General features: G+C 38.6%; 3 protein-coding genes and 1 long non-coding RNA gene across 7 annotated transcripts; 2 read left to right on the top strand and 2 right to left on the bottom strand.

The window, feature by feature from the left end:
* The first annotated feature begins 583 nt into the window (after positions 1-583).
* On the top strand, positions 584-2,497 carry LOC108817024 (probable xyloglucan 6-xylosyltransferase 5). Its single transcript, XM_018589609.2, has one exon. The coding sequence runs from the start codon at positions 859-861 to the stop codon at positions 2,236-2,238; it is 1,380 nt and encodes a 459-aa protein (XP_018445111.1). The 5' UTR covers positions 584-858; the 3' UTR covers positions 2,239-2,497.
* A 99-nt stretch (positions 2,498-2,596) lies between these two features.
* On the top strand, positions 2,597-5,850 carry LOC130506332 (putative pentatricopeptide repeat-containing protein At1g74400). Of its 4 annotated transcripts, none has more exons than XM_057000970.1 (6): positions 2,597-4,121; positions 4,310-4,457; positions 4,685-4,756; positions 5,032-5,086; positions 5,190-5,328; positions 5,598-5,850. In XM_057000970.1, exon 1 carries the CDS (start codon positions 2,720-2,722, stop codon positions 4,118-4,120), a length of 1,401 nt encoding a protein of 466 aa, XP_056856950.1. In that variant the 5' UTR covers positions 2,597-2,719; the 3' UTR covers position 4,121; positions 4,310-4,457; positions 4,685-4,756; positions 5,032-5,086; positions 5,190-5,328; positions 5,598-5,850. The 4 variants fall into 4 exon arrangements, with proteins under 4 accessions (XP_056856950.1, XP_056856948.1, XP_056856951.1 ...); XM_057000968.1 differs by having other exon boundaries at positions 4,303-4,457; XM_057000971.1 differs by lacking the exon at positions 4,685-4,756 and having other exon boundaries at positions 4,303-4,457.
* Positions 5,437-7,389, bottom strand: LOC130506331 (fucosyltransferase 3-like). The gene is made up of 2 exons (XM_057000967.1): positions 6,914-7,389; positions 5,437-6,828 (listed from the first exon to the last, which is right to left on the bottom strand). The coding sequence occupies exons 1-2, from the start codon at positions 7,161-7,163 to the stop codon at positions 5,573-5,575; spliced, it is 1,506 nt and encodes a 501-aa protein (XP_056856947.1). The 5' UTR covers positions 7,164-7,389; the 3' UTR covers positions 5,437-5,572.
* Positions 7,390-8,255: 866 nt separating this feature from the next.
* Positions 8,256-10,175, bottom strand: LOC130506330 (uncharacterized). Its single transcript, XR_008941967.1, has 7 exons — positions 9,873-10,175; positions 9,707-9,790; positions 9,532-9,603; positions 9,187-9,310; positions 9,036-9,092; positions 8,843-8,960; positions 8,256-8,702 (listed from the first exon to the last, which is right to left on the bottom strand). It is a non-coding gene; the product is annotated as an uncharacterized LOC130506330 (long non-coding RNA).
* Positions 10,176-12,247: the final 2,072 nt, after the last annotated feature.

The following is a 12,247-nucleotide window of genomic DNA, read 5'->3' as shown; positions in this document are numbered from 1 at the left end:
ATCATATCATACTAACTAGTAACGACCGTTATCCCTCGACCATCGGTTACTTCCGTATTGTCTTACATGAAGAAGGGCTTTTGTGGGAATTGCAATTGGATAAAACCGGTTGATTTTCAAAATTAAGGATTTATTAAATTTGAGAATTTTTCATATTTTAAAAGTATACAAACTATTGTAGTTTAATAATTTTGAAAATTTTAAGGTTATATATAATATTTCGAAATATTGTTTTATGAATTAATTTGTAACATTTAAATTCCAATAATACTAATTTGATAAGATTATAAAATTATTTAAATTATTTTTTTGATAACAATAAATTTTATATATTAACTAACAATCATCAAACCAATTACATTTAAATTTTCATAAAATGTTAGAATCTAGTGACCGATAATTATATAATTTAAATTTTAACAGTTATTCAAATTTAGCTTCAAATTTAGCTTCGAGTTCCAGTGACACTTCCTAAAAGGAAATTATTTTCATAAAAATCGTTTTTAGTGAAAACTAAAAACAATTTAAAATAAAACAATAATAATGACATTTGTCGGTGTGAGTGAGCTGTACGCGATCTCCCCCTTCTTCTAGATCGAGCGAAGCATTTTCCTCCGACAATGTATTTTTTAATTATGACAGTGCTTCCGCATTATTGGGTTTAGTTTCGTTTTTTTAATTAGGGTTCTTCAGATCGAATATCCCTAAAGATCTGATCTTTCTTCAGATCCGTAAGTACACAGAGTGAGAGAGAGACAACTACAAAGACTGTCTTTTCAGACAACAAAAAAAAAGGAACAGACTTTAATGGTCGTCGCAACGCTCTAAACTGAAAATCTAAACGAGAAAGGAGAGAAAATGGGTTCGCCGGCGCATAAAAGACCCTCCGGAAGCGGCGGCGGAGGAGGACTCCCGACGTCGACGGCACCAAACGGCGGAGGAGGAAGAGGAGGCGGTCGCGGCGTGTTGCCGCGCGGCAGACAGATGCAGAAGACGTTCAACAACATCAAGATCACGATCCTCTGCGGGTTCGTCACCATCCTCGTCCTACGCGGCACGATCGGAGTCGGGAACCTCGGGAGCTCGAGCGCCGACGCGGTTAACCAGAACATCATCGAGGAGACTAACCGGATCCTAGCCGAGATCCGGTCCGATTCGGATCCGACCGACTTGGATTCTCCTCAGGAGACGGAGATGAGTACCAACGAGACGTACGCTCTAGGGCCTAAGATCACGGATTGGGATAGTCAGCGTAAGGTATGGCTTGACGAGAACCCTGAGTTTCCTAGTACTACTGTCAATGGCAAAGCTCGGATCTTGTTGCTTACAGGGTCTCCTCCTAAGCCCTGTGATAACCCTATCGGTGATCATTACCTGTTGAAGTCTGTGAAGAACAAGATTGATTACTGTAGGCTTCACGGGATTGAGATTGTGTATAACATGGCTCATTTGGATAAGGAGCTTGCCGGGTACTGGGCAAAGTTGCCTATGATTAGGAGGTTGATGCTGTCTCATCCTGAAGTTGAGTGGATCTGGTGGATGGATAGTGATGCCTTGTTCACTGACATTCTGTTTCAGATCCCTTTGGTTAGGTACGAGAAGCATAACCTGGTGATCCATGGTTATCCTGATTTGTTGTTTGATCAGAAGTCGTGGATTGCGTTGAACACTGGGAGCTTTTTGCTGAGGAACTGTCAGTGGTCTTTGGATCTGTTGGATGCGTGGGCGCCTATGGGACCTAAAGGACCGATACGCGATGAGGCCGGGAAGGTGTTGACGGCTTATCTGAAAGGTAGACCGGCTTTCGAGGCGGATGATCAGTCGGCTTTGATCTATCTCCTGCTTTCTCAGAAAGATACATGGATGGAGAAAGTGTTTGTGGAGAATCAGTACTACTTGCACGGGTTTTGGGAAGGTTTGGTTGATAAGTATGAGGAGATGATGGAGAAGTATCATCCGGGTTTGGGTGACGAGAGATGGCCGTTTGTGACGCATTTCGTTGGGTGCAAACCGTGTGGTAGCTACGCGGATTATGCGGTGGAGAGGTGTTTGAAGAGCATGGAGAGGGCTTTTAACTTTGCGGACAATCAAGTGCTGAAGCTCTATGGTTTTGGACATAGGGGACTGCTGAGCCCCAAGATTAAGAGGATCAGGAATGAGACGGCTGCTCCGTTGGAGTTTGTAGACAAGTTTGATATCCGCAGAACAACGCAGGTGGAAACCAAGCCACAGAACTAGAGGAGCTCTTCGTGGACACGTATAGGTAATATATAATGACACTCACAAATGCAAAGCAAATTTGTTTGCCTGTACTTTGCTACTTCATTGTTTCTTCTGCTCTTTTTATTTTTGTTTTTGTTTTTGTTTGTTGTTGTTTGCAAGAATATTTTAGTTGCAAAATTCATTTTTTCCCATAGATGTTTTTTTTTGTGTTTCTTCGGTCAAATATACTTTGTTACTGCTCGTGACTACTATATTGAAGTCTGTCACTTGAACTTTTTGGCAACTATTATTAACATTGGAAGAAAAGTTAGGGATTAGACTGTGGAATTAGGATAACTGTTACATTTAACAAGTTTGTTATAAGCACCAAAACCAACACTTTTAGCTGAGAGAGAGAGAGAGAGTAATGAGTTAAAAGCGAGTAACCGTTACGCGCCACCTCCATACTTTTTAACCGTTAAAAAATCTAAATTTTAGACGCAACGGTAGGGATACGATGCCGTCTATCTTACGTCATCTTTCGTCTGTGACTTCATCTGGAGGATTGATTAACAAAGTGGATTCCTTTCGTCAACTTCATCACAATACGAACTCGCTCAAGTCCAATCACACCTTGAAGCATTACCTTGAATCCGGAGAGCCAATCAAAGCTCTCTTAAACTTCAAACAACGATTCAGAGAAAGCCCTAGTTTCGTAGACAGTTTCTCTGTATTGTTTGCCATCAAAGCTTCATCCTTAGCTCATAAAGCTCCCTCCTTTATTGGCAAACAGATCCACGCTCTTGTTAGGAAACTTGGGTTTCATAGCGTAATCCAAATTCAGACATCCCTGGTCGGTTTCTACTCATCTGTAGGTGATATTTCTAGTGCACGCCAAGTGTTCGACGAAACTCCTGAGAAACAAAATGTTGTTTTGTGGACGGCTATGATTGCAGGTTACGCTGAGAACGAGAAAGCTGTGGAAGCTGTTGAGATGTTTCGACGGATGGAAGAGGAAAGAATCGAGCTTGATGAGGTGATTGCTACTGTGGCTTTATCAGCTTGTGCTGATCTAGGGGCTGTGCAGATGGGAGAAGGGATATATTCACGCTGCATCAAGAGAAAACGAAGATTGGGTATGGATTTGACTCTGAGAAACTCGCTTTTGAACATGTATGTTAAAGCTGGGGATGTTGAGAAAGCGAGGAGAGTCTTTGATGAAACGTTGAGAAAAGATGTGGCTACTTACACGTCTATGATCGTAGGGTATGCTTTAAACGGTCAAGCTCAAGAATCATTAGAACTGTTCAAGAAAATGAGCCAAGATTCATCTGTGTCTCCAAACGATGTAACTTTCATTGGCGTCTTGATGGCTTGTAGTCACGGCGGTTTGGTGGAAGAAGGGGAACGACAGTTCAGGAGCATGGTTGAGGATTACAATCTGAAACCTAGAGACGCTCATTTCGGATGCATGGTGGATTTGCTTTGCCGTTCTGGTCGTTTGAAGGATGCTCACGAGTTCGTAAATCAGATGCCTGTAAAGCCAAACGCGGTGATTTGGAGAACCTTGCTTGGTGGTTGCAGTCTTCATGGGGATGTTGAGCTCGGGGAAGAAGTTCAGAGACGGATCTTTGAGTTGGACCGTGGTCATGTGGGAGATTATGTTGCGTTGTCCAATATCTACGCGGCGAAAGGAATGTGGGATGAGAAACTGAGGATGAGGGATCGTGTGAAGAAGAGAAGGGAGCCTGGGAAAAGCTGGATTGAGATGGGAAACATTATCGCTGAGTTTGTTTCAGGGGGTAGTGATGATGATGGGAAGCTAATGGTGGGAGAGATTAGCGAGGTTTTGAAGTGTTTAGTTGCTTGTATGACAAGTTATGATTATGTGGTGGACAATTTTAACTCCAGTTATTGAGGTATTAAAATGTGTCGTGTTTCAAGTGAATCTCAGTTTTGTTTTCGGACTTATTCATCAATGAAAGACGTGTGAAACAGAAGATACGTTTAAAAAAAAAAATAGTTCTGACCATTTTACGTGTTATGTTTTCTTTTTTTTATTTGGTTGTTAAATTATTCTTGTTCTCTGATCACTTGTAGCTTACAGGAGCAGTGACTAGTGCGGTGGCAGGCAGAACTTCTCAGTATGGAGTCGTACGTGGGGCTGCACTTGGCGTTATCTGTTGAAAGTGTTGGAGACTTCTCGTGCCTACTGGTACTCAGAGCTATCATGATCGAGGGGTCCATCATCTATGGTTGGTCTTAAAATAAATCTGAGCAATCTTACACGTTTGTCAAGTATATAGGAAGAGAGGTTTTGGAGGTTTTCTTCTGACTTTATTGTCTAGATGGAGAAGGATTTTGAGAGAAAATAACTTTGGTGGAAGATATAATGACATAGCTTTAACATGTTCCTGGTGGACCATCAAACTTATGAGGTGACATAATGGCTTTGATGTTTATTATGTTTTTCTTTTTGTAGAGCAACTGTTTCGTGAGAGACTACTAGATGAACAACTTATGTCAACAATGTTGAATTCAACACCAGTGGCAGGTTCTATTGTAGTTCTCTCTGCTCGCTTCTTCTTGTGTATAGATAGAAACTGTTTTATGAAACTCCACTATTGAGAGGACATTAAAAAGTACTACTGAAAGCTATCTCATATGAACATGACTGCAGACTTCTAAAGTATTTGAAGGGTTATACTCTTACGCTTCTGTATCTTCCTGTGTTCACTCAATGTTCTGCAATTTCCTCTTGTTTAAAGACTGCTTTCACATTAATCAATCATATTAGGTTCTTGAGTTGTTTTTTCTACTTTTTTGCAGTTCAGGATTTCTGATGTAAGCTATTAAAAGCGGGATGATGTTGATGGTGGATCAGGTAACTCGTTAAGGAAACTACCTATATCATGTCAAGTGAGATGACCAAGAGGCAGATTATTATCATGACCCTTTGTTCATCTCAGATCCTTTGAATTTTACAGGACATCAGGTGAAATCACACGAAGCTTACCGAGATGCGACAAACCTTTCACCTGGTTTTTATTGATAAATGGCTCGTCAGACATGTGCCATGCCCCATTTGCAGACAGGCCGAATAAAACACCATTGTTGCCGAGCAGTGTACGTAGCAAATTAAACATCATTCCTTTTCAGTTTCTCTTTACTAATTCACTTATAGCAACTTTAGCATCTTCCGTAGGTTTCTACTTTCAAATGTATACTATCATAGACATGAATAAGAACACTTACAGATATGTTAGAGAAAATATTGAACTCGATCAAGTTATGCACTCATACATTTAGATAATTCTTAATATTCCTGACCTGTCTATTGAGAAACTCAGAAACTCTTGACCTTACAAGACTATTCATCTCTTAATATTTTACAGCCATGGGACCCTGGCTTCTGGGAACAGGGCTCCATTGACCTTGCTCTCGTACAGAAAGAGTCATGATCAGTCTCGTTCAATACCCATGGCTTCAACCCTCCAAGGCCATGAGCTACCTCCACGAGTGAGGACCATGGGCTTGTGACCATCAGCACATCAGAACAACTTAGAAGGTAAATCTCAGTCCAAGCTCTCCTGCTCTCCATGTTCCTCTGAGTTTTTTGGTATTCCTTGTGGCTAGGCCTGTGAACACTTATTACCTCTCCCGTCACCGTCGGGTTTTCCCAATATACGTCCCTGATACTCTCAAAGTAGTACCCTGGAGAAGAAGATGAGACGAACACGGCCTTTGATTTTCGGTTTAGAACTTGGCTTGAAGGGAGATGTCTCTCTTTGTCTACTTCAGGAAGCAACTCATGCCTAACTCCACAAGCTAGAATCTGTTCTACCAAATTTGTAGTACCAGAGACTTCAATATGGATTCCTATTCTTTGATCAGCTCTAGCAAGATAAGCGCTGTAGTATCGTGTGATGAGACCCCAGACAACATTAGCTGGGTGAAAGAGATGCTGACCCAAGAAGTAAAAGACCGTTTCTTTAACCGGGAAGAGCTTTTCAAGTTCCTGCTCAAATGAAGAGATGGAGAATAGTGATGGGACAAAATAACTATCTGCTTTCAGGATCAGCCACGGTGTTTCCTTCAACAAAGCTTGACCTTCCTCACAAAAGAAAAGCTTTTGTTGGTCAGTGGAATCTAGAACAAGATGGCGAAGAAGAGACTGTTCATTGAGCGGAAACTCTGAGGGAAGAAACCAAGAAGTGTGCGGAAACGGCTCGCAGAAAAGATCAGCCATTTCAACTCCTTGCTCAACAAGTAAAACCCTTTTCGTTAAGAGAGCATAAAGAAAAGCTGAAGCTAGACTAAGCATCCTACTTCCAAGCTCACCATCAGAATTCAACCATATCACATAGCTACAACCAGAGACTCCCCAATCAGACCGATCTCCCAACTTGAGTTTGTCAAGTGTTGAGTTATAGGAGCTAGTAAACGGTCCACACCGTCTGTGAAGATCTTGGTATCTTTTGAATCTAGCTTCCAGGTAAGAAGATTGCTTAAAAGTCGATTCCTTTCGATATAAACTCGCCTCATACCTGCTCAAGCATGATTCTTTATCCAAACCAGGGACAAGATGTTCCTTCTTCTCGCTTTCCTCACCGTCTGATTCATTAGCTGAAACCCAAAAAGCCACCAAAGAGTGTGTTTACTAAATGCAACATTCTTGAAAAGGAATGAGAGGGAAAATCAAAGTTTTTACCTTGATGGAATCTGAGCTGAAGAACCCTGGAAGCTGCAACACTCTCCACAGCATCATCAGAAGGCGGGTCTCTGAGTACCACCGACAGAGAAAACATAACAGAAGCAACCATAAGAACAGCGAGAAGCAGACCCATCGATTTCATCGAGCTCAAACTTGGTTTCACTGTATCCACTTCGCTAGACCCGATTCGAGTGTCCGGGTTGGTCACCGGTTCACCCGCATCCGAGTTCTTCTTGCCACGCTTCATTTGGTTAGAGAGAGAGAGAAGGCAGGTGAAAACCGGGTCGGATTTTAAAGTGAGTATTCGGGTTTTGAAGAAAGACTTGAACGGAGTTGGTGGTGGAGTGTGGAGTGCAGACAGAGATCGGATGAACTCATCATGTGATGTGTTTCAGAGAACAGAGATAAACAATGAGTACGTGGCAGAGACGACGACAAGTTTTAGCTACGATTTCATGTAACATTACCATCTAAATTTGTCCTACTGATTTTGTTTTATGAAAAAAAAAAATTGAAGTTCAAAAACATATTTTATTTTTGGAGAAAAACTAATCAATACTGTTAAAACAGAAAGCCTTTTTGAGGTACCCTTCTGTTTTAGTAGTATTTACAATTTTTTGCCACTGGAATATTTTAAAGGTATGCTTTTAATTTAATTGATGTTTTCTGATTTTCTTTTATTTATGCAGAATAAATATGTAACAGTTTTCGGCTACCTATTATTTAAAGAACACATGCCTCTCGAAAATTAACATATCATATAGTTACATATGTTTTGTTATCTGTCAAAAACCTTTTTATTTAAACAACACTAGGATCGACCCGCTCTACGGGCGGAATAAAAATTAAAAAAATATTTAAATAGTTAGATTAAATAATTAATATAATTTTATTATTGAAAAATATACATATTTGTTAAATTTTGTACATATTATTATATTTAAAGACTAAATAAAACATGCTATCTGAGAAATAAATTATATCATTTTCCATCTAAAAAGTTTAAAATAATTTTATTTTCTTAAGTAATATATGCTCTAATCATACATTATATTTTTTTTCTGGAGTTGGATGAATATAAAGAAATTTACAAAAAAAAAAGAAACGAACTTGTAAATATAGAATAGAAAACTACCGATGAGAAAAAATTCTTATTAGGACAGTTAGTTATTAGTCATATAAATTGAAATCAGTAACATTAAAATATCGTATCTCAACATGTTCGGCAGATTAAGTTTGACAAAATTCAATCAACAATACATACACTTGGTTTATTCTGAATGAATAGTTCTTTGGTCTTAGAATTAAAATGTTTGTAAGAAAATAATTAATATAGATATTCGGAAGCTTAAATAGTGTTCGCCCAACACAATTGTGTGAACTAATAAACCTTAAATGGTTTACACATTTTAAACAAAGCCAAAACGGGAAACTGATGAATAGTTAGAAACCAACATAACAAAGGTCAACATATTAAATTCATATTATTAAACCTGTCTGAATCCAACTCAAAGCACACACAAACACATGAGAAGTCTAAACACGTGAAAGGAAATATAGAAACATAAGCGTTACTACATCTCAAGCAACACGCGTCTTCTTGATAACATTTGAAGATGTCTTCTTGATAACATTCGAAGATGTGTCGTCCATCTTCTCAAGAGCACAACCAGCTGGGTCTTCTCCCGCCTTCGTTGATTCCTCACCACTCCACCCTCCGGACTCAAACTTTACAGGGATTGGCTTGCCGTCCGGCATGTTATTCTTCTTCATAGTCGTCATCTTCCTAAAATACCCAAATGGTTATACATACACGATCAAGTAAACAGCGAAACTAAATAATATACATCATTCCTACAATTTTGATATCAATATCACACACTGTTACACAATTCGAAAAATAAATGACACATACAGTACTTTTACCTGAGATGGAGCAGTAATGACAAAATTGTTGAGCTCAGCAATTGTCAGAGTTTCAACCTTTGCATAACTTCTTAGTGGTGGTGCGGCAGATGGATGATCAGTATCCCTAGCCACCAAACTACACAAGCAAACGATGGTAATTAATCTTACTATGCCAATAAACACTTAAACATCTATTAACAGATCAGCTTACTTGTAGAAGCAGGCTTCCCCTGCGTTGCACCGGAAATTGCATTGAGGAAAATACGACCTACACATCATATTAAAGAGTTACAGAAGTGTGATTTCCCTTTTTTCTTTTACAATATCGCTATACTAACATACGAAATATAACAATTAAATACCTTTAACAATCTTGGGTTTATGCTTGTAGCAACAATAACTTTTGGATCATCACGCATGCCCTCAAGTTTCTTGTGAAAACAAACAGCCTGATTGTCTAAGAGGCTCAGTGTAACAGACACATCACTGCAAACATATAACATATAATACCAATTGATTGTGGAAATGAAGAGATGCAAAAACAGAATAACAATTACTTATCAATATTAATACATTACATGAACGAACCGATAGTAATCTATATAACACAAAACACACATATATATAAACAAAGTTAAAACAGGGACAATGAAAGAATGCGAAGAGTGTTCTATAAGCATCAGGCTTGATGATATATATAGCTTTACCTGCACTTCAAGTGAGATGCAATTTCGGGAACCTTCTATCATCCAGCATCCGTTTCTTCATAGCAAATCCAGCTATTGTCGATAAAGAAAATGATTATTCATGAAGTCAACAAACAACTACAAAAAGCGTTATAGTAAAGGAAATTATTATAAATCGAATCCACATAGCTCATACATCTCTCCCTCCATGAGGAATGAGGAATTCTCTGAAAGTGTTCAGCCGGTGGACCGTGATAGAAGCTGGGTTGAGAGACTCATGCTGCAATGAAAGAGTTGATTATGAGTTTGCAAAATACCAAGCGTTGTAGATATTTAAGAAAAGACAATATAATAGGACCAACCTTATCATTCAGTAGTCATATCCATGATTTCACCCCCTTTCTTCAGAGCTTCCCAGAAACAGAGGAGGGCTTGATAACGATCTGAGAACAACCTTTTTATACCGAGATTTCCACCGTTTCGAAGCAGACAATAAATGTACATCGCGGATGAAGGAATCAAAAAGGACTTTAAGAAGATGAATGTGAAACTGATAAAATTCTGGATTCGAGGAAGAAGGTGAATCGAAACCCTAGAGTTGGAACCAATATCAAGACGGCTGAGAGTGATGAGGGTTCAACCCATGAAATAGAAAACGCCGCGTTTTGCTTATTCAGAATGGGCTTTATAAAGCTTTATTTAAAAAACCCGTGTGAAACCAAAACCCTAAACGGAAATTAAACACGAATAAATGAAACGCAGTGTTTAGTGTAAAGAGACACGTGTCATACTGTGGCTAAACGAATTTGTGACCTGGTGTCCGACGTGGACATCCCAGGAAGGATGAAAAGGCTTCTTTATATATAAAGACTAGGGTTGGCCCGCCCTACGGGCGGGAAGTTATAATTTTTTTTTGTCATCGGAAGTTATAACTAAACTATTTTATATGAATTTATAAAATTTTATGAAGTATTTTTAAAAATATTTTAGATTGAAAATGATATTATAAATAAATAATGAACAGAATTCTGAGATAATATTGTAATTTTTAATAACATATTTGGTTTGAACTGAATTCATGTATAACCTTTCTTATATTTCATAAATATAATGTAAGTATAATGTCTTTAACGATTCTTCCTCCCAACACAACTATGCTTCGCGCGGGATTTGGTATTTTGGCAAATGTATATTTTATGTTTGTTTCTAGATTAATCAGGTTGTTTCATGTTTGGTTGGAACCAATATCTAATTTTCAAAATCTTGTTGTTTGCCTCCTGCTAGAGACGATATAGGATTTCTCTTCACCATATTTTCGGCAAGGCATACATGTTGATTCTCTGAGCTCAATTTAATTTGTCGTCAGAACCTAAAGACACAGAGGGTCATGATTTTTTTTTTGTCTGTGTTAGTTTCACGTTATGAGACTTGGGATTGCTTTAATCATTTAATTTAATGGGAGTTTCTGAACTTAATTTTTATGGATGTTATACTGGGGTAATGAGCCAGACAACTTGGTCCAAAATGTTTTTTTTTTGAACTAAAGCTAAACTAAAAACGATTGAATTACAAAAAAAGTTCAAGTGATCTTATATATCTTTGATCTGCTTCAAGCTCTGCATCACCACGTATCTTTTTAGGAGTAGCCAAACTTTTATGTCCACTACTCATGTTTTTCTTTGTTTCAGATGATTGCTTCCTTCTTACTCTGAACACCTTTGAAGCTAGCTGCAACAACACACACAGTCTTCCCTTTTACATCTCCATCGCTTATTCCTGGAGCAGAAACCTAGAAATTTCAGCATCACTGATTCTTGAAACCTTCTTCAAATCAGAACTTTACATTTCATTAACCTTTTAACAACAGCTGAAACAGTCAGAGTACTCTTTGTTGCTTTGTTATTCTGAGCTTTATCATTGCTTTTAACCTCGAACCATCAGCAGATCTGGCCACCTCACCATCTTTTTTAAGGCCAGATGTTTCAGTGTTCACGGAATCACATGGTTGTTGCTTTACAGCCAACGCATCTCTCTTTGCAGCAACAGAATTGTCTAGTTGGTACCGAGAACCTTTTAGTCAACGACCTTCCTTCTCAGACCTGAAGTCTAACTTTTCTGTCTCTGAGATTTCAAAACTCTTCCTCCGCACAATCTTCTATGCATTCACCGCATCATGATGACCACACCCTTGCCATGTTTACAGTGATCATGAATTTGAGCTCACATGATGATCCCCACGATAACAGTCCTAATCTGTGGTTACCTAAGCATGCCAATAGCTCCAGTTTTAGTGTTTCGAATTTACACACAGTGGATTAAACACATGCACATCTTTAATCTCTGATAAGTCGCTTCTTAGAGAGCCATAAGGACCTAAATCAAATTTTGGTCTTATAATTGTTCAACTGAGGTTTACTTCGCTCATCCTTACCTCTGCAGTGACCAACATACGAAAGTAAATTGATTTTGAGCTCATAAATTGCTCATTCTCTAATGAGGTGTTAAACGGGCTGACGGGTATAGATCCCTGGATCAGAGTCAACTGCAATCAAGAATAAACAATCAAACATTTGCAATAAACATAATTGCCAAAGACTTCAACTATCATAGATTCAGATGTGAAAGTATCATAGATCAAATGTGAATAATATCATAGATTCAAATGTGAATAAATACCACCTCATCTACCATAATCATAAGCTCTACATCCTTCCTCACGTTCCTTGCTTCTCAAAAA

Source organism: Raphanus sativus, unplaced genomic scaffold (assembly GCF_000801105.2).
Source record: "Raphanus sativus cultivar WK10039 unplaced genomic scaffold, ASM80110v3 Scaffold3123, whole genome shotgun sequence".
Lineage (NCBI taxonomy): Eukaryota > Viridiplantae > Streptophyta > Magnoliopsida > Brassicales > Brassicaceae > Raphanus > Raphanus sativus.
The sequence above is the reverse complement of the archived record's forward strand: the minus strand, read 5'-3'. Positions and strand labels throughout refer to the sequence as shown.